This window comes from Lycorma delicatula, chromosome 1 (assembly GCF_047948215.1).
Source record: "Lycorma delicatula isolate Av1 chromosome 1, ASM4794821v1, whole genome shotgun sequence".
NCBI classification, from domain to species: Eukaryota; Metazoa; Arthropoda; class Insecta; order Hemiptera; family Fulgoridae; genus Lycorma; species Lycorma delicatula.
Window position 1 is genome coordinate 148,041,073 of NC_134455.1, and position 23,402 is coordinate 148,064,474.

The window sequence follows — 23,402 nt, forward strand, 5'->3', positions numbered from 1 at the left end:
GCAAGGTGAAAAGATAAAGATGCTATGATTTGCTGATGATATAGTTAATTCTAGCTTAGAGTAAAAAAAAAATTAGAAGAAACAATGAATGTAATGGATAAAGTCCTATGCTAGAACTACCTCATGAAAATAAACCAGACAGACGAAAAGAAATGAAAGTAATGATTTCATTACTAGTAGAAATAAAGTAGATGGGGCACCGAGTATAAAAATAGGATGAGAAAAGACCATCGAGGTAGACAAATTTTGTTATTTGTGAAGTAGAATTAGTAAAGATGGACAAAGTAGGAGCGATATAAAATGCCAAATAGCACAGGTGAAACGAGCTTTCAGTCTGAAATATAATTTGCTTACATCAAAAATTAATTTAAACACCAGGAAAACATTTTTGAAAGTATATGTTTGGAGCGTAGCGTTAGATGGAAATGAAACTTGGATGATCGGAGTACTTAAGAAGAAAAGATTAGAAGCTTTTGGAATGTGGTGCTTTAGGAGAATTTTAAGAATCAGATGGATGGATAAAGTGACACATGAAAAGGTGTTGTGGGAGATAGATGAAGAAAGAAGCATTTGGAAAAATATAACCAAAAGAAGAGACAGACTTATAGGCCCACATCTTAAGGCATCCTGGAATAGTCGCTTCGATATTGGAGGGACAGGTAGAAGGAAAAAATTGTGCAGGCAGGCAGCATTTGGAATATGTAAAACAAATTGTTAGGGCTGCAGGATGTATGGGATGTACTGAAATGAAATGACTGGCACTAGATAGGGAATCTTGGAGAGATGCATCAAACCAGTCAAATGACTGAACTGTCATGGTCATTAGTCACTAAACTCTCTGACAGTGTGCAGTGAAATGGATCCAGTGCAGACTAACTTTGGTAATTTACAAAAACTGTTCATTGAACAGGTAAGCAGGTAGCTTTGAGATTTTATCTTAAGACATATCCTTCAATTTCCAGGATTCTGTTTCTTCAGACACATGTTACAGAAATGTCAATCATAAGGGTAGGCAATTTATTGTCTACCCAGGACACTTGTAATGCTCAAATATTTAACTCTAATTTAACTTTTTCCTTGTTTTTGGCCAAGTATCCTAAATTAATAAGTTATTTTGTTTAATAGGCATCTACTTTCAAAGTGTTTAGATATATCTTAGCATTTATGAGGGCAGAGACTGATCTTTTAGACATTGTAATATTAAAGTTACATAAAAAATAAAACAAACAAAAAATGCACACACACACACACACACACATGTATATATATATATATATATATATATATATATATATATATACATGTGTATATAGATGAAAAAAAAATTCTAAAAATATACACAAAAATATTAGCATATTTTTTAAAATTATTATTATTATAAAAGCTAGATTTTTGTCGTGAGCAAATATGCTGGGGAGGCAGCACACTGCAATGTACTGTATGTATTATTATTATTATTTTAATTTACATTGCACTAAAAAGTTAACATATTATTTGAATAAAATCTTTTTTTGGTTTTTAATGATCTTATTTGTTTGAAAAATTTTTTGAATATATTGGTTTCATTTCAATATCAGTTCTGTCTTCAACTGTACTGTGTTAAATGAAATTAGAAAAAAAACAAGTGATAACAGGTCATTCTAAGTGTACATGAAAATGTTGTTAAGAATGTGTTAATAAGTAATTCAATACACTTAAGTTTGTTGATCAGTATGTGAAATGTCATTATCAGAAAATTGCTTCTTGAAGCAATGCGATAAATGAGCTGATTGAAAGATGATATAAAAGAGCACTTTTATCAGTATTTTTCACCATTGGTTAGTTGTGATGTAGAGTAGCTCTGAAAAGATATTCGGGAAACACATTTCAGTGCATTTAAAAATTTAGATTTTCTAAATTTTTTTACTACATTTGATAGTTCAAATTAGTAAATAATATGTGTTATGTGTAAAATGGTTGTGTACTTATTTGTTTTAAATAATTGTATGTAAGTTATGACTTACTTTTTTTTTAGATTATATATCTGCATAGTTATAGAATAATCTATTTAGGTATAGAATGATAGATTATATCTATATAGGTATAGGTGTGGGTATAGAAATAATAAGCAGATATATTGCCCATGGTTTTAAAGTACATATAATTTTTTAAGTGAAAGAACTTTTTATTTTAAAAAAGTTTGCTACTTGTAATATTATTAGTAGTAATATTAATTAATTTACATAATGTTAGAAATTCTTAATTGATATTTAGAAATATTGTTTATTTCATATCTGCAAAAAGACATTCTGTGTAATTAAAAATATAAAATATATTATTTTGTTACTGTTTTTCAATAAAAAAGTATATGGAAACTTACATAACTTAGTTGAAAAAAAGTGTTGCTTTAATTTCAGTAATGTTTTCCTCATAATTTAGCTCTAGCTATGATAAAAGAATGATACTGAACCATGTAGCATAAAATTGAAACATTCTGTTGTTAATGTAAACAGCTTTAATTATAGAATATTCCCCTGTACTGGTTAAAACTAATCGCTGTGGAATTTCTACTCAGTAGCAGGTTTGCCAATTTTTTGTTAAATACTAAATCGTGTGTTTTATTTTTAATTTTAATGTTCTTTTTGCCATTTGCTATTAAATTATTTTTTTATTGTTGCATTAAACATCTCTGTATTTAATTAGAATGAATTTAATGTCACACAATGAGACTGAATTGTATAAAAAATTGAAAAATATATATAAAAACATATAGATAAATAAGCATCTAATATTTTACGTGTAACTATATAATTAAGTTAAATTATAACTTAAGTAAAATTTTTGTTGATTTATAATAATTTTTATTATCATTTTTGCAGACTAATTAATATTTTTAAGAATTAATTAAACCAGAATTTACTAGGCATTGAAATGTTCTGTATGTGTAATTGTAAAAATTATAGTAATATTTTTTTTATAATATTGAAAAGATATGAAAAGTGAGTGATTTATATAAATGTAAACAACATCTATTTTAGAAACCCAAGCATCTTCTGTTTAACAACACATTGGCACCTCCCATTCTATTTTTAGATTTAGCATTTATTCTACTTAAGCAACACTACATGTTTGAAATCTTATTTTTTAAAATTATTATTATTATAAAAGCTAGATTTTTGTCGTGAGCAAATATGCTGGGGAGGCAGCACACTGCAATGTACTGTATGTATTATTATTATTATTTTAATTTACATTGCACTAAAAAGTTAACATATTATTTGAATAAAATCTTTTTTTGGTTTTTAATGATCTTATTTGTTTGAAAAATAGGTTAATTGCAAGAGTTAATTTCTGCTTGTATTTTTAGATAACTTAGTATGTTCATTTTTAATTTTTCTTTTCAGATATGTTAGCTGCTACAAGTGTCTTGCAGCAGCAAGCTACAGAAATACGGACACAACGTGTTAACTGGCAGTCTTACTTACAGTAAGTTTTTTATTTTTAATTGATTGAATAATTTAGAACTTAAATGAGGCATTTTTAGTTTTACTAGATTGAATGATAATAACATTAATCATAATTTTCTGGATGTATATCTTGTTTCCAAAATAATATTTAAGATGAGGATATCTCCTGATATTGACTACTTACCAGAGACTGCTAGGAAATTTTTTATTTGTATGTGGTCAAATCTTAATTGTAACTTTATTAATTTAGCTTCCTGATTGTTTTGAAAATACGAGTATATAATGCTTACAAAGCAAATTTAATATTCCTATAATTATTATTCTACTTAATATCATTAATATTTGCTCAAAATTAGTACTGAATTAATTAATACTTATATTTACATATTACTTTAATATCTATTTAATATAGATTTAAATATTAATCTACTTAAAATGTATGTATGTATATGTTGCCGTTTGTGCATGCATGCATGTGCATATATCTCGTTAGATGTTAATAATTTTTTTGTTAAAAGAAAGGTTTTCATACTCCTCTTTAGGCAGATAACACAGTTTATTCATGGAATAATCACAATTTACATGTTCAGTAGTTAAAAATTATTGTTGAAAATTATTTCATATTATTTTTATTATAGTCAGTAGTTTAAGCATGAAAGTATCTGTAAAAAACTAATTGGTTGTTTGTATTACAATTCTACAAGACCTGGTATAAATCTTATTAAAAACTGTAATTACTTTTTACTGGATTCAATTACTTTATAAAAAATTTATAAATATTTTATCACAAGGATTCAGCTAACACTGCTTTGGTCTGAACTGGATGAGGAATAAGATCAACTGCTGAACTGTAGTTGTGTGTTGTTTAGTAGTGTAGTTGTAGTTGTGTTTACAGTTAAGATTGTGTAAAGTTTTGTGTAATATACAGTATGTTTAAGAAGTTCTTTTTGATACTCTTAATTTCTTTTTTTAATGGTTGAAGATGAAACATTTTAATTTTCAAAGTGCATAATAGGTCATAATAATTATTTTTTACTTTTAATATCCTACCTTCCCAGTTTTTTTTTGGGGGGGGGGTTATCTAAAAAGTTGAGGCGGGAGGAATTTATAATGTCTTAATCGTACAGATACTGCATATGTGACATTTTGTAAAAGCTTTATTATCAATTTATTTTTAATAATTTTTAAGATTTAAAAATATTGAGTGAATGGAGCTTGATAATTAATCTATTATATAAATGGTTGCCAGTCAAAGTTTGAAGTAATCAATCAGTAATTTTAAAAATGTTAAAAGAAAAACAGTTAAATTATTGATAAACTATTAGGTATTTCAAAACATTAAGATGTTTTGGTTGTCAGCTGACACTAAAAAAATTATAAAAACGCTTAACTAAAAATCAACTAATAGGTATTAATGAAGTTGGAGTCGGATGCTATCATAAAAATGCCCCATAAATTTAAAATAGAATAAAACATTTTTATTTTCTTTAAAAAATTAATTGAATGAAGTAGTTTTTATAATAAACAATATTTTTGTTTATTTAAATTAAACAAAATAAACAATTTTATTAGTGATGTTTTGTTAATTATGATTTTGTATTAAATTTTGTTGTACTTATTGAGGTTTAGATTGTCGTTTTGATTAAATTCAGATTTCCTTATGGTATGATGTGGTAGTACATTTTTTTGCACAGTAAATTAATTTTTTCACATAAAATGATCTTTTATGATTAAGCTCTTAGAAATTCTTCTAGTATTCTATGAAACATATCTAGGCAGACCGACATCAGTTGTTTACTTGTCAGGCTTAGTTGAGAAATTAACCTACATTTCAAGTTAAAAATGCTCCTTGAATTAGTAGACAGCTGTAACAGAGGTAAAGCAAGTATATGTTTTTAGAACAGTTAATGACAGTTTCAGATCAAACAGTTTATAATTTACAGTTGAAAGTGGTTTCTATAACTGTCTGGTTAATTTGCAAAATATTGAAAACTAATGTTGGGTCTTATAAAATCAAGAGTTCAGTATTAGAGTTACATCTATAACTCAATGGAGATGATCCCATTAGTAGGTTACAATTTTGTGAATCTGTAATACATGTGATCATTGTCAGCATGATATGTGATTGTTGTCAGCATTATGCTGACAATGAGAGTCAGAATTGTGGCTGTTATCTGCAACCCATATGTTTTAGTGATATTTGTGTAGTTTCTATGCACAGTTTAGTTAGTTATCAAAATAGTCTGTACTGGTTAAGTAAGTCTGCTGTTAAGTAACTACTACTACTACTACTGTTAAGTAACTCTTAATGGTACAGGAGTTTTTATTTGGAACTATTTCATTGCATCAGTGTTAACACTAAATGGTCCAAGCACTTGGATGTGTTATGAGAAGATATGGATAATAGGTCATAATTGTTGTCATTGTTGTGCATCCAACAATTATGGATGCCAATCTAATCCTGGCAGAGGTAATACTGTACATTATTTTGAATTTTTGTTTATTGGTATTTTTTTAAATGATGATTTAAGATGTTATTTAAAAATAATAAAACACTAATTTTCTGTTTCTTTAAATTGCCATTTTTTTTCTCTTTTGAATAGGTTTTAAATATGCTACTTGCAGTATCTTTACATTTAATATTTTCAGCCCTCCCCTCTGCAGCATCCCAGATAAAACCAGGCAGGTTGGATATCTATAAAAGGATACTTATTAAGGCTTAGTAAGTGCTAGAGAAATTAATTTTTCATTTTCAGCCATTAAAAGGTTACAGGGTTTAAAGAGAAATTGTTTTAACATATTATAGTATAATATGAGGAAAGACCAAAATTAATTTATCACTTCAAGAGGTTTTCTCTCTCATCAAATTATAATTATAATTATTATATTATTATATAATAAAATATCTACACATATTAAAGCATAAAATTAAAAAAACATAGATAAAATTAAAAAAAAAATCAACTGTATTTAGATTGTCTTAATTAAAATTACCTGTCACTAGCATAGCAGGAAATTGCATGTTTTGAACATAATGTTTTAACTTTATTATAAAATTTCAGCAAGAAAGGAGTGTACAATATATAATGACTTGAGACAGATTGAACATGAAAAGCAAGCTATCACATAATCTAAGAAAAGAAAAACTTCTAACAGATTTTTGATATACTTGTATAAAACCAAATTAATAGATAGAATTTATATGTTTTTATGACGCCTTTTCTTTTTATAATTTAAAAAAAAAAAATATTTATCTCTGTTATAATCTTTACTTGGATGTAAGGCCCTTTACACCCTTATATGTGTATTGATTTATTGTGTCATTTGATACTGCTAGGTCCTTTAGATCTTATGCAGTAACATTTTAATTAGTTTTAAGTTTTTAATTTTTAATAATTCATCAGTGATATTTCCTTCTTTCTTTGGTATTATATACTGAGTGGGAGTATTATTCAATGCATGCACACTTAAAACATGCACACACGCACATACACACACATATATATATATATATATATATATATATATATATTATACACACACACAGAGTGAGGGGGGGGGTGTTGCGCGCGTGCATGCGTGTGTGTGTGTAAGATTCATGGGTTAATAGCGACAATAGCTGTTGCTTTTAATTTAAAAAAACAAAAGGAACTTCTTTGCTTTTTATTGTTATTTATTTCAATAATTTCTAAATAAACAAAATGATTTGGAAATAATGATTGGCTGATGTTGACTGACTAATCCCTTACCTGCCTTGGTAATGACAAGTAATTTTTATTTAATTAATGGCAGTGAGAACTGGTTTGATTTTTTAATATAATTTTAAATTAAATGGTTTTTAAAATATGTGTGGGTGATTTACAATAACTTTTGTGCTGACAATGAGAGAGAAAACTTCTTGAAGATGTTTCTGTTCTTTACCTCTTATTATTCTGTATGTGTTGTTTAGTTTTATAGAATTAATAGTGTACTGCTCTTTCGGTACATTGGTATATACAATGTTTGGTAAAACATTTTGTGTGTACACCGTGTTTACATATATGTACATGGTTTTTATTCTTTTTTGTTTATATTATGAATGATATAAATCTCGAGTAGTAAATTTTTCATTTTTTTCACTTCTGGTTTTATATTTTACATTTTTATTTCCTGCGTTTCATTTATATAGTACACACACCCATACACATACACCCCTATAATATTCATCTGCAATTAAAAAAACATAATTAATTTTTCTCTTTAGATGCAGAAAAGAGTTAATGCCTGAGATTACAATTTATTAATTATCTTTATTGCTCTTTTTGGTAATAGTATTTTGTTCATTGGAGCAATTTTTGTAAAATAAATGGGATTAAGTAACTCTTATAAAATTATTTATTATCGCCATTAAATACGATTAACATAAATTCATTACATATCTAAGTAAATATTATCCTTAAAGATAAACCTTTTCTTAGGTTTTTAAAATTTCCTTTATTTTGTAGCACGTTTGATTTAAAATTAAATTGCCTTTATTTTTCCAGATCACAGATGATTACTCAAGAAGATTTTTCTTTTATTTCTGCTTTTGACAATTTTGATGCTGCTAACCGTGAGGTGCTTCTTAGAGAGAAGAGAAGCCAATGTGCTAAAACATTTTTAAATCTTTTGGAACACGTTTCGAAAGATCAAACTATTCAGTATGTTTTAGTTATGATTGATGATATGCTACAGGTAACTATTACTTTTTTAAAGTTTTTAATACTGTCTTATTTTGATTAGACTCAAACGTATGAGTATGACTCAAACGTATTTCTTAACGAAACTTGTTTGAATTTTATTTTTTTATTAGTGTAAGAATGTTAAGACTTTATATACAGAAACTGATGTAGACAAAATAGTAGCAGTTATTTTGCCCATATTCTATTGGTTGGGCTAATACTGTAATTTTAATTTTGTAATTCATGGACTGAATATATTTAAATTCTATTCTGTTTATTAATAACTTATTGCAGGAATATATTCTAAAAAAATGAGCAAAAAAATTTGATTGATTCTGTTTGTGGTTAATTTTTTGTGGATTTGTATATTTAGGATTATATGGTTGTCATTCAGCCAAAAATCTAGCCAATTAAATTTTTACCTTATAGCCGGGGAGGTGACAGAACTTTTCAGTGAGTCATTTCAAACAGATTCATTTGTGGTTATGTAAATTACTATTACATCATAGTTGAACAGAATGACCATCAGCCACTTGAATAGCTGTTTGTTCACTGGGTTTTAATAGCTATAAAAACCTTTTCCCATCACAATGATCCGCAGTTGATTAGCGCTCCGCAAAAATATGTTGGTATCTGCCTCCCTTCATAGTCTTATGCTACCATCTTATGAAAAAAATTTCAAAAAATTACAGTATATTAAAGAGGTTTAACAGATTCTAACAAAAAAAACAGTTACGATTGGATATTTTTTATGCCTGTAACAAAAAAAAATTGAAACAGTACAAAAATTACGATAATTTAATTGCAGAATTTTTTTTGCGCATTTCTACCGCGTTTTTTATTAGCGAATTTTTTTTTTTTGCTTTGTGATTATGAAACATTGTTAGTCGATTTTAAAAATAATAATTTCAAGCAAATCTGTTGAAAATTAGGCAAAATATGAGGAAAACCTCGTGTCATAAATCACAGATTAGTAACATATGTTAGTATAAGTGAAAGTAGATTCAGAAAAGTACGTTTTATAAAAATCCCCACCACTGAAAAAGGTATTCAGATTGACAAAAAACAATTTTTACTGTATAGTGTTATTCATTCATTACGAATCGAAAATAAATCATTAAAATAAAGAATTAAATGAAAACAGTTACATCAACCCAGGAAAAAAATTAATATTTTAAGTTTATTACCTGCAGCTGGAGCATTTAAAAAATTCAAAATGAGTTTAGTGTTAGTATTTCGCCCGTCAATCTAAACAATTAGTTAAAATGGAATTTTGCCACAAATCAACAAAAAGAACCCAGTGACATAATTGATGAAAATGTTATTAAATGTGTCCAACATTTTTATCAGAATGATGAGCACAGTCAAATGATGCCAGGCAAGAAGGATTGTGTCTCTTTAAGACAAGCTGACAGGAAGAAAATTAATATTAAAAAAAGGCTTATATTATGTAACTTAAAAGAATTGTGAACAGCCTTCAAAGAAAAACATAATTTAAAAATTGGTTTTTCAAAATTTGCTGATTTAAGACCTAAATTTTGTGTTCTGGCTGGTGGGTTAGGTACTCATCCTGTGTGAGTGCGTGCGTGTCACCCCAAAAATGGTAAAACTCATGTTATCTGCTCTAAAAATGAAATTTGATTGTAAAATTCTCCTTTCAACCAAGATATGTGAAACCATAGAAAATGAAACTTGCATGGTGTTACAGTGTGAAAAATGTTCAGGCACTGAAAAAAGTGTTCAGATTACTGCAAGAAAGCTGGGTTGTTTTTGGTTCTGAAATTATCTTGAAACAGTGGGTTTCTGTTGACCGTTGTAAACTAACTACTCAAATTCTTCCATTTCAAGAGTACTTAGCTAAACTTATTGAGAATTTAGATAATTTAAAAGACATCATTTTGTTGCAAAGAAACAAACTAATTTCCTCAACATTAAAACAGAAAAATTGTTGGAGGGTAAATGCATTGTAATGGGAGAGTTCTCACAAAACTTTCCTTTTGTGATACAAGATGAAATCTAGTCATATCACTGGTCAAACATTTATGGCACAGTACATCCATTTCTCATATATTTAAAAAAAGGTGGAAAATTACAAAGCCAAAGCTACTGTATGATTAGTGAGTACTTGAAGCACAATATTACATCGTTTTTCTGCTTCCAAAAGCAAGTTATAAATAGTCAAAACACTTTTACGGGTCAATTCATATCAAATCAACCAGTGACGGTTGCTGACAAAATTTTTTTATTTTTTATTTTTTTAACTAAGTGTGTACTATACTCAAAGAGTTGAACACAGGCATTCATTTATTTTTTTAGCTGTTCAGTTTTTTTTAAGCAGTCATTTTGTATTGCATCAACTTATTTTTCATTTTACAGAAGTTTGTGTTAAACGCTGTAGCTTCTTGGTTTTTAAAGATATCCAGTTCAAACAAAACCATGTTAAAGAGCATAAAATGTACAATATTTTCTGTCTAGTATATATTTAGGCCTACTTAACTGTAAATAAACAAAAAAATTGGTAAATGTTATTATTTTCAAACTAAAAACCTTCTCTTTTAAAATGAAAAATGTTAAAGATAAAACTAAGACTCGCCTTCGATTTTTTTCTGGATATCGTCTTTATAGTATACCACTTCCCTAAAAGTTTCAGGTCAGAGTTACATCCTCTTTTTTAATGGGTCTTCAAATACTGCAATTTTTCTAAAAATCGCAGTATTTTCAATCTGTAGTATCTCAAAAGGGAGACATTTAAAAAAGCCAAAATTTTCATGAAACATTTTTTCATTGGGTTATTATAATAAATGTTTAAACTTTCATCACTGAGACTTTATTAGTTTTAATTATACATTTTTAAATATATCAAAAATTACAGGAAGCTCTATTAAGTGCAGGTATTACACTGCTTTACTAAAAATCTAAAAAAAACACTTTATTTTTATCTACACATTGTTATACTTTTGCTGTTAACAATCTCTACAAAAGAAAAGACAGTTTGTTGTATATTGTCATTTCATAGCTGATGTTAAGAAATTGTCATAAAAAGTTGATTAATTTTTGAACATTTTCACTTATGTTGAAACTACGACCTGTTACAGTTGTGAATTCTGTTTGCGCAAGTTTCCGTAGTTCCTTACTGATTGGAAGAAGTGAATAAAGAGGTCATTGTTTTCCTCTGCTGTTTGGTCAATTTTCCTCATCCCAATTTGTCATAAATGCATGCTACTGTATCATTTTTTTCAAATGAAAATACATTATCTGGAAGTACTGAAGTGCTGCAATCAGTAAATTTTTCTGATTCTGAATACACATAACATCTGATCTGTGTTTGACTTGATTACAAATCTATGACATGACCTTGTATTTGGTATTCGTATGCAACTATCAAACCTTTTCTGTAATTTCATGCTGTTTGATAATCGAAGTTCCAATAATAATTGTTCACTCTCGCTCTATAATTGTTCAATAATAATAATAATTGTTCACTTAATTTATATGTTTCCTTAGAAGAAGGCTGGTAATCAGGTATATGACACAGTTCACCAGTTAGTTAATAATCCTACAGAGCACTCCATAATAATAAAAAATGTCACATAACCTGAAAAACAAAACATTAATATTTCACAAGTTAACTCCACAACAGTCAATTGTACAATAAAGATAAAAGCAGTTATGAATCCTTTAGGTGGCCAAAACTGTGGTCTCTACCCTAATTACGTGGTGCAAAGTCTATTTGTCCAGACCTGAATGCAGTTACTTGATACTGTTCAGCTGCAATCAATGCATTCATGTCTGAACTTGTAGACTCCCCACAACTGCTAATGCATTCAGGTGTGTGTGTGTTCCAGATTGTGAACTGTAAGTTAATAAAAAATTAATATTACTTGTTTGTTGCACTTAATAGTGCTTCTTGTAATTTTAGCTATATTATAAATGTATAACTAAAAAACTAATAAAGTCTCAGTGATGGAATTTTAAACACTTATTACAACCCAATGGAAGAATGTTTTCTGAAAATTTTGGCTTTTTTAAGTGTATACCTACTGAGATATTTCAGATTGAAAATACCAGATTTTAGAAAAATAGCAATATTTGAAGACCCATTAAAAAAAAGGATGTAACTCTTAAGGCCTGAAACTTTTAGGAAAGTGGTATACTATAAAGACAATATACAGAAAAAAATTGAAAGTGAGTCTTAGTTTTATCTTTAACATTTTTCATTTTAAAAGGTTTTTAGTTTGAAAATATTAACATTTACTAATTTTTTTGTTTGTTTACAGTTAAGTAGGCCTAAATATATACTGGACAGAAAATATTGTACATTTTATGCTGAAAATATTAACATTTACTAATTTTTTTGTTTGTTTACAGTTTAGTAGGCCTAAATATATACTGGACAGAAAATATTGTACATTTTATGCTCTTTAACATGGCTTTTGTTTGAACTGAATATTTTTAAAAACCAAGAAGCTACAGCGTTTATCACAAACCTCTGTAAAATGAAAAATAGGTTGATGCACCAATACAAAATGACTGCTCAAAAAAAACTGAACGTCTAAAAAAATAAATGAATATCTGTGTTCAACTCTCTGATTATAGTACAAACTTAGGTAAAAAAAAAAATAAACAAATTTTGACAGCAACCTTTACAAATTAAATTGGTTGATTTGATATTGGTTGACCCTTACCACAAGATTTTATTTTTCTAATGGCTCCTCAGCCTAGTATAAAAACAAAAAATTCATTAATTTGTGCAATCATCCAGAAGATTTTTGAAATTAGAGCTGAATGGCATTTTTTTGTCTCATGCTATGGAAAAGGACCATGTGATGGTATTGGTGGAACTGTAAAAAGGACTGTGACTGAAGCAAGCCTTCAAAGGACAGTCAACCATCAAATTGTTACAACTTCTGAAATTTACAATTATTGCAAAGACAATATTAAAAATATAACATTTATTTTCTGCTCTAATAAAGATGTTCAAGAGACTGAAGAACACCTCAGTTCTTGTTATCAGGTAATCACAACAGTCCCATAAACAAGAACCTTTCACAGTTATGTTCCAATAAGTCAGAATTGTATTCTGAAAGTCCAGGCGACCTCTGAATCAGAACCATTTATGTTAGTATCGGTACACAAGGACATTAGTTTTTTTGATTGCTTTATAGGTCTACCAAAACCAAAATGTAAAAATTATGTCTGCTGTGTATAAGATGGCAAGTGGTGGTTAGGTGAAGTCATTGAAGTCAAAATACACTTTTGGATATCGAATACACTTTTTCCATCTGCAGGGTCTGGGTACTTCATTCAAGAAATCATTGAGGGATAATCTGGAAAATATTTTAGACTCACGCCTTTAGAGCTTTAGCGCTTTTTCTATCAACTACTGGAAGAGGACACAACATTACACCAAATATGAATGAGGACTTAACAGTTCTACTCGATAAAAAAATGGTAGGAGCACTGAGTTATTAGTTAAGTTTGTTATCAAAAAGTGCAAGATTTTTTCATAACTTCCATTAGCAGGAGTAAAATAAAGTAAAAGCGAATTGAACAACTTGTAAATGTATTAGAATTGTTTATCATTTTGTAATTATTATTTACTATTCTGTAATTGATTATTTATTAATTAACAATTTATTCATTCTAATGAGTTTAGTTGTAATTTTTATAATCTGAAAAATACATAACATCAGTATTTTTGGATACATTGTTTATGATTAAAAGGAAAGGTGTTTTTAGTGAGTTTGTTGGGTTCATTACTCGTCGACCCCTTTGAGTAACAAAATAAATTTTATATGGTTTTAAAGTACATAAAAATTACTTACTGTTGTAAACATTTCAGCTTTTGTCACCTGTCCCACACGTGGTTTTTTTGCCCAAAACTGAAACATTCTTAAACTCTTATGATTTTTGGTGCTTTTTTTATGAAGGACACTACCTAAAAGTCCAATTTATGTTTTAAAAGTACTACTAGTACCTAAGAGTTAAAAGGTAAAAAAACAGGCCTGTTACCCTAGCCCTTCATTATTTATTTTGGGCCCAAAATTTGAAAAAAACAGCAATTTCTAAACGTAACTTCAGTAAACATTACAAGATTTGGTTATGTAACAAAATGAATTTTGAGTACATTAAGATGAAGTTCCATCTTTAATCTTTTTAAAAAACCTGTTTTGACTCTCTGTGCAATGTAAAATAAGAATGCTACAGCTCATGGAAAAAGTTATGTTATAATTTGATTTTATTACTAACACTTACTGTATGAAAGCTTTTAAATGTTATCAACTACAGAAAATTAAGTTAACATAAAATTGATGCAGTATTAAAAAAATAAAAATGTAATTGATACATTTAATAAAGTTTACAGTAAATTTTCAAAAATCTGTCCTACTTCAATACATTTGACTTCACAATTTTGGATTGCTAGCATGCTCCACAATTCTGCATGACTGTACTTAATTTGTGCTGCAACTAGGGTTTGTCAGTTTTAAAAAACCAGGTTTGAAAACTGGTTTTTAAGAAAATTAAGCACTGAAAAAACTGGGTTTAAATTTATACATAACACTTATTTATTAATCCGCTACAATGATTTTAATGTAGGCAAAAAGTACACAGCAAGTTGTATATACCAGAGAAAGGTCTGGCAACACTGTTGCCTGAGTGGAGTGCGACTGCACAAGAGAACACATGATACGCTGACTGGCTATTTATGTGCATTGTGTACTATCTGATTGGTGCATGTGGTGGCCCAGTGGGTCAGTCTTTATCTGCAGGAGTGTGTAATTGACTTGTTTTTTTCGGTGTCTACGTAAAAAAATGTTGGAATTACTATATAAAAACGCAAGTAATATTGGAATGGTAATTCCCGGAGGCTAAACAGGAAAAAAAAGAAAAGATTATTTAGATGAAATCCAGAACAAATTTCTATGTTTGTTATTTCATGACACAGACTGCACTGTTTATTCATCTGATATTGTTGTAATTTTTATACTGTTAAAAATATTGATTTGTAAGTATTTTTTTTAAATTTATTTATCTTCTTTAGTTCAAAATGTCAGATGTTTGGAATTATTTCAAAAAGGTTGATAAAGATAAGGCGTGTTGTAATAACTGTAATAAAATGTTAACTTGCAAAGGGTCATCCACGAGTAGCCTCACAATCATTTAAAAACAGTCCATGAAAAAATAACAGACAAAAATCATCTGATGCCGGCCCGAGTTCTCAAAAACAACCCAGAATCTTTAACTTCTTGATAAGGAGTAGTTTAGAAGAAATTGTATCAAGACTTGCTGCCTGGGGTGGGTTATCCATTAACAGCATTACAACAAGCTCGTTCATTCGAGAGTCATTACAACAACGAGGCTATTCCTTATTACAAAACAACTCTCAAGTAATAAATCTCATTTATTCATTTTATGAAACTATCAAAAATGAATTAGATTGAATGAAGAATGATGGAGAAAAAGTTTCTATAATTCTAGATGGACTAGCAAGAGAAATTGCAGATATCTGAATATGAATGTCTTGAAAAAGATTTTAATTTAGGATTAGCTTAGATAGCAAGTTCTTGTGATGCTAAGACAATGTTAAAACTGGTTTCCGAGAATTAAAATTTTTCATTTGGATTTAGCAACTGATGTAGTTGGATAAATGAATGATGGTGCTGCTGTTATGAAAAGGTTTGACCAAATATCATCAATAATTAATCAGCTGTGTTATTCACATGCCATACATATAGCAGTTACTGACATATTACATAAAAGTAAAAATCTTGTTGAGATAAGATAAGTGCTACAAGTGAGGACTCTGAAAATAACGAGTCTGAGGATGACTATGAGGAGTTAGACTCTGTTGACATGGATGATTATAGATCATTTATTCCTGTATTATTAGATAATTACTAAAAACTTATTTCTCAAATAAGAAAAATTTGTAAATATTTTAGAAAATCCCCTGTCAGAAATGGCATTCTTCAGAATTATGCGAAACAGAAGTACAGGAAGGAATTAAGTCTGATTCTTGACTATCAAACGAGATGGAATAGTTTACAGGCCATGCTAGAAAGATTTGTACATTTAAAAGAATATGTTGTTTTAACTCTGAATGACCTTAATATTTCTCATTTGTGGATTGAAGATGAAGAAGAATATTACAAAATTGTAAAGCTTCTTAAAGTTTTAGGATCAATAAGATTAGACGCCAAAGCCTTAGGCAGACAAGACATGAATTTATTAACAAATTTAGGCATATTTGAATTTATTTTTGGTGAATTAAAAAATTTTAAAGCTGAAATTACGTGCATGTTATTGCACACTGTAAAGACACAAATTGAAGAAAGAAGAGAGAGACACAGGATTAGAGTAACACTTGGACAAAATCTTTTAGTAAATTTCTTCCACTAGCTACAAAAACTGGCATTATTAAGTTATCCCAACAGATATTATCAAGATTTTATAAAAGTTATTCTACAGAAGATGACTGCGGTGTTAAAAAATTAGCGAAGAAGAAAAACAAGACATATCTATGATGAAAAATGCTATGTAAATAGCAATAAATAAATATCTGCAAGAACATGAAGAAGTGGCTTCCTCTAGTCCTCAAACATTAAAGGAGTTTTTGGTCTTAGAAGCTACAAATAAAACAAAAAAATTTAGATTTATTATTTAATGCTTTAAAGACAATTAAGCCCAGTTCAGTAGCATGCGAGCTTTTCTTTGTATTTCTGGTAATTTTGTGTCAAAAATAAGGACACGACTAAGCAATAGATCCATTGATGTTCTTTGCTTTTTGAAGTCATATTTTATTAAACAAAGATAGAAGTAAAATAATAATTTACATAAATATAAAACATTTGTTAATTTTTTTAAGGGTATTATTTTGTCAATTTTACGTACCTTATGTTTTTCATTTTTGTATTTTTGAATTATTTTTAATAAAAGAAATTAAAAACTTCTATTTTAAGTTGTAAATATGTCTTGTTTTTATCTGTAAAAGTTTGAAACCGTTTTCATGGAAAAGTTAAAATTTGAAGCTGCTTTTAAAAAGTTCGTTTTTGTATAAACCTAGCAGCGACATCTGTAATATGAGCAACCAATTCTTCATGCATATGAACTTTTCTTTTGTACACAATACTTTTCACCCATTTGTAAGTGCAAAAATCTGATGGTGTTAGATCAGGTGATCTTGATGGTCAGGAGTTTAGTCCGCTGTGACCAATCCATCATTCTGGAAATTGCTCGTTTAAATATGTCAATACAGCACATGAGAAGTGGAGAGGTGAACCATCATGCTGAAAAGTACATGGAGTATCTTGATGCTACTGGAACATCTAATAGTGGCAGCAATTGTTCCTTAAGGAATTCCAAGTAAATGTGGGAATTTAGATCTCCTGGGAGAATGAATGATTTAATTAGTCGATTGTAAACGGGACACATCACTCATTAACGCTAAACTGTAGCTGGAAATTATGTTCTGCAGTCATGTGTAGATTGACTTCTGCCTGTATCTGTTTGTTGTAAAGGTTATTGATGCCGTCCTGAGTAAACTGCGGCTTGTCAGTAAATAAAATGAACCTGTGCAATCAGTGGTTCATATTCAACCGTTTGCAATATTGCAAATGAAGAAAAGGATATCTTTGTTGAAATTTTTGTACTCTATTATGGTAAGGATACAGATTTTTGTTACAAAGTGTCCTCCATATCATAGACTGAAATTCTCAACCGCCAGGAAAGCATTTTGTACTAATATCCGAATTGCGTTTATAATGGTTTCATCAATATCGGCATCATGATGGGCATAACTGTCAGAGTGAGTACTAATGCTGAGTAGCGTACTCATTTCTCAACAGGAATGTTTCACTACATCGTGGTTGAAAAATATGAAAACGAAGAAATGTTTTGTAATGTAATGCCAATGTATTGCAAGCGTATAGAATGTTCCACTAATTGTTTTAGAATTTGGAACTCTGCCATTAGGAAAATGTCTTTGATATTCTTACAGCAGCATCACTTGTATTTCTATCATACACCCCCAAGAGGAATATTGGTGTATTCCTCAATTGTATATAACAAAGGCATTGCTGCAGTTTGGACACCAATTTTTTTTTTTGTTTAACCTTGGATGAGCGGGTGTCTAAAGGGCTCCACAACAGAAAATGCAAGACAGGTATAGTCAAACGTTAAAGTTATGCTGACAGTTTTTTTTGACTGAAGGAGTTATTGATAATAAATATCTTGCAGAAGGCAAAACAATGAATAAGTAGTATTATCTTGAAGTAATGAAATGGTTTTGTGAGGCTATAAGAAAAAAAGTCTGAAACTTGGAAATTAAACCAATGTATGCTCCGTACTGACAGTGCACCTGTGACAAATTGTTTATCAGTTTTTGATGAAACATGAGATACTAGTTGTTCCACTTCGTTCATTATTCTCTTGACCTAGCATTAAAGTCCATTTTTTAATCTCCAAATTAAAAATGAGATTGAAAAGTTGTATTTTCAGTCGAATAACTCTATAAAGGAAAATTCGCTAGCCAAACTGCACATTATCTTGAATGAAATATTCAAAGGATGGAAGAAATGATAGGAGAAGTGTATTCAGAGGAGGGTATTGCCGGCCTCTGTGGTGCGAGTGGTAGCGTCTCGGCTTTTCACTCGAAGGTCACGGGTTCAAATCCCGGTCAGACATGGCATTTTTCACACATGCTACAAATCATTCGTCTCATCCTCTATGCAGTAATGCTTAACTGCAGAACCGGAGGTTATTACTTTGAAGGCAATAATGTGAAATAGCTTCTAAGGTAAGTGCGACATTTTTATTTAAAAAGTTCAGGAATTTTACCAATAGACTTTATGTATTCAGTGACAGCAGATGTGTTTAGCAATGAAAATACTTTAAGTGGAAATCTAAAGGTTTTAGTATGTGAATTATGAGTGAAAAACCATTATTAGAGGATAGTGAAGTAGCTGATATTTGGCTTGACTACATAGAAGTAGTTTGAAGAAAAATGTATCTAATGTTTTCAGGGGGGGGGAGAAAAATGAAGTTGATAATTTTTGAGGAGATAATATAACACTTGCTATGCCTGCTTATGTGCAGGTGATAGCTCACTGCGGTGTGACTGCTGATGTGCTTGGGTGTTTCTGTTTCCATCAACCTAGTAGGGATTAGTAAGTTTGAGATGTTTTGCTTTTATAATATAGAACTTAGAATTTCTGTTACATTAGGAGTTACAATCACCCTTCTAGATTTTTGTGTAACTTTTCTGTATCTTTTTTGAAATGTTATAGTTTTTAATTATCAGGCAAGGTGTTTTCTCATTTATTTTTTAATTTTTATGAATCAAATTTAATTATTTATATGAAAGAATTTCTTAGAGTCAAAGATATTTTACATTTTAATGAAAAAATTTAGGTTATGATTGTAAATTGATTTCTGTTGGACACATTGTTTATCATAAATTGAAACACAACTGCCATGTTAAAGAAATATATGTCAGAATATTTCCTGAAAAGCAATTTTTCTGACAAAGTTTTTGTGTTATATGATCCTAATAATGATGTATGTGAAAAATTAATTAAAAATTCGGCAATCTTTTATTAGCCATAAATTGCCTGTATAATTTTTATAATGGGTATTGTGTGGGGTTAAATCTGGGGGAAAAGTTCTGAAATAAAGTGTGCTTAATAGTAATCTGGCTTGAGCTTCTAAAGCCATGCTTTGAGTCATTTTTCTCTTATAATATGTTACTGATGTTTTCTTAATCTTTTATGATTTTTCTTTTAAATAATGTACATATTTGCACCAAACATTTATGTTTACATTCTGATCCATTATTGACACCTCTGGGTGTGGGTGTTCACGTACTTGCTCTCTTTTTCTGATTATTTCATGTTTCTTTATACATCAGTACTATTTGTTTCAATGTTATTTGAGATGTGTTTTCTGTTTTTTGATTTACTTAAATAGTGTTGTGCAGAAAGAAATAGTTTTGTATGTTGGAGTACCTGCTATCAACTTTACCATAGATTCCCCATTTAACACCTTAATATTTCTTTTCTAACTAACAGTTTCATTGTACATAATCATACAAAAGATGGCTGTTTATAAGATAAGTATAATTTTAATTGGTGACAAGTCCTCAGCTTAAAATGTCTATTAATTGACATTTTATTAAAATAAGTAGCTAACAAATCCTAACTTCTCTGTCAGCTGGTTTGGGGTCAGATCTCTGGCGTTTTTTCTTGATGAATTAAATTAATTCATTACATTAATTTATCACAGAAGCATTTAAAGCTTACACATAGGAATATGGAAATGGAATTTTGTGGAATATGAAAAATGCCATGCTTGATTAGGATTTGAACCCAAGACCCTTGGATGAAAGCCCAAGGTGCCACCATCTCTTGCTATCATTTCATCCATCCGATTCCTTGCTTGACATGCAGTGGAATTTTTAATTCATAGTAAAAATAAAACTTATTTTCTTTTAAGATGTAATATATTTTTTAAATTGTTTTAATCTACAATCTGTATTCATTCAGATTTTTACCACATTCTTAAGTGAGGGCAGTTCAAATGAGTTTATGTAATGGTTTATTTACTCAAAAGTTGATTCCTTTTTAAATATTTTCTGTTGATTTACTTATTAACTTTTTGTAATGTCAGGCTTTTCAAAGAATTATAACTAAAGGGTTTCTGTATTTTCTTTTTTCTTAAAAATAAATATTTATACTGTTGTAGCAAATGTTACATTACAAAGGCAGTGAAATTTATGGCATTTATAACATTTTTAAAAACTTCTTGTTATTTACTAAACATGATGTGCTTTTAATTTATGATTTGCAGGAAGATAGATCAAGAGTTGAAATTTTCCGTGAATATTCATTAAAGAAAAGGGAACCAGTATGTGGTCAATTTTTAAATTTGTTAAATGGTTCTGACCCTTTTATTGTGAATATGACTGCTCGTATTATTGCAAAAATTGCTTGCTGGGGATCTCAACCTATGGAATCATCTGATCTCCAATTCTATCTTTCTTGGTTAAAGGACCAGTTGAAGATTCATGTAAGTAAAATTTCTGTCATTTTATATAAACCTTAATAATCCCGTGTAATATGGTAAATTGCATCTCCTGAAAATCTGGTTCCTTACAGCTTGAACATTTTAGGAAAATAGCTGGCTGTGTGTCTAGGGTGTAACATTGGTGCCTATGTTGTTAACAGTAAATTCTGAGGAAAGCACAAGACAAAATTTGTCACCTCCAGCAAATTGTTTTCTTTTAAGGTATGGTGAGGGTAAATGTTTTTTTCCTCTAAATGGATGGGACCTATTGGCTAAGGTAGGAACTTCTAGCTGAAAATTCTGCTCTTCCAGCTTGGGGTTGATGGCTCAATCTCATAAAAATTAAATCTTGCAAAGCTAAGAATGAACCTGAGACAAACTGTGTAGGAGGCTGTGATGTATTCTAGCATCAGGATAAATTAATTTAGTATTAGACCATATGTATCGATGTTTTATGATGGATTCAACAATAACTGGGATCCCAGCTTGCTTAAAATAGTATTAGTTATTAATGCTCAAGTGAGAACTCCAATTAAATAACTTATATGATTCAGACAGTATATTATTTGTTTGTTTTGGTTTTTATGCTGCTGTGCCTGTAAAAATTTGCTTTGAATCTATAACTTTCTGCATAGCAATATGATATTACTTACATACAGAAAATATAATCTTTCTTTTCTCATTTTGCTTCTGATCTCTCCTTTTTGATTAGTTTTTGTTATTCTTTGATTAATTTCTCTATACTGCACTATAGTATTAAATCTTTAATAATTTATAATCTCATTTTACTTATTACATATTCAATTCTCAGTTCATATATATATATATATACATTTTTTTTTCTTTCCTAAAATCAATCCTTTCAGGAATCATATTCCTCTGCACTATATAAATTATATTAATCTGATCAACCCAAGTACAAAATTAATAAAACAAAATAGGATGACAACTAACTTATTCCATAATCGAAGCGAGAGCGCTTTCAAGAGTACTTCGCATCATCAGTTGCTCTATAATTTTTCAAATCTTTCTGTGCAAATTATACATTAAAATTAAAATTGAGATTTAAAATTGTTAAAAGATCCTTTTCCAATTAAATCAAAACACCTCTTCTTTTTCCTGTTTAGCCTCCGGTAACTACCGTTTAGATAATTCTTCAGAGGATGAATGAGGATGATATGTATGAGTGTAAATGAAGTGTTAGTCTTGTACATTCTCAGTTCGACCATTCCTGAGATGTGTGGTTAATTGAAACCCAACCACCAAAGAACATCGGTATCCACGATCTAGTATTCAAATCCATGTAAAAATATCTGGCTTTACTAGGACTTGAACGCTGTAACTTTCGACTTCCAAATCAGCTGATTTGGGAAGACGCGTTAACCACTAGACCAACCCGGTGGGTTAATTAAATCAAAACAGACATTTTTTTTCTTTATGTTCAAAATTTTAAATTAAAATTAAGTTAAAAATTAAAAATTGCATATATACAAAATAAGAAGTCATTAATAAAAAAACTAAATAAATAATAGGGTTTTTGACATTTTAGAAAGATTTTAGATTTATAAATATAAAAGTAAATTTAATTTGATCAACCTACATACAGAGTATGAGGGTGAAAAAATCATAAAAGCTGCTGTAGATAGCAGCACTTCTTTAGACATTGATAATTCATAGTATTTCTACTCTGTACAGTGAAATAACTGACTGGCTAGTCTCCATGGATTTCTATTTATTTTTATTATTAATTTTAATTTAGTTTTTTTTCTTATTTTGTATATATGCAATTTTTAACTTTTTAATTTACAATTTAAAATTTTGAATATAAAGAAAAAAAAATTCTGTTTTGATTTAATTGGAAAAGGATCTTTTAACAATTTTAAATCTCAGTTTTAATTTTAATGTGTAATTTGCACAGAAAGATTTGAAAAATTATTGAGCAAGATGATGCGAAGTACTCTCATGAAAGCGCTCTCGCTTGGATTATGGAATAAGTTAGGTGTCATCCTATATTATTTTATTAATTCTGTACTTGGGTTGATCGGATTTATATATATATATTAATTTATTTAATCCATATCTCCTCTTTATATCCTCATATGTAGTCCATATCTACTTTGTACGTAAAATCTAGCTAATTATATAATATAAATCTTATTCAGCGATTCCACAAAGTACACAATTAGAGAACATTCAT

The 23,402-nt window shown here is 29.1% G+C and overlaps 1 protein-coding gene across 2 annotated transcripts in view; it reads left to right on the forward strand.

The window, feature by feature from the left end:
* Positions 1-23,402, forward strand: part of VhaSFD (V-type proton ATPase subunit VhaSFD) — a 75,378-nt gene that overhangs the window by 16,606 nt on the left and 35,370 nt on the right. Inside the window, exons 1-4 of one of the 2 annotated variants that reach the window (XM_075364367.1) lie at positions 3,068-3,201; positions 3,384-3,465; positions 7,970-8,159; positions 20,990-21,208. In XM_075364367.1, the coding sequence (XP_075220482.1) occupies positions 3,171-3,201; positions 3,384-3,465; positions 7,970-8,159; positions 20,990-21,208 (522 nt within the window). In that variant the 5' untranslated portion in view covers positions 3,068-3,170. Of the gene's footprint in view, positions 1-3,067; positions 3,202-3,383; positions 3,466-7,969; positions 8,160-20,989; positions 21,209-23,402 lie in introns of those variants that run through there. The other variant, XM_075364360.1, reaches the window with a different exon arrangement.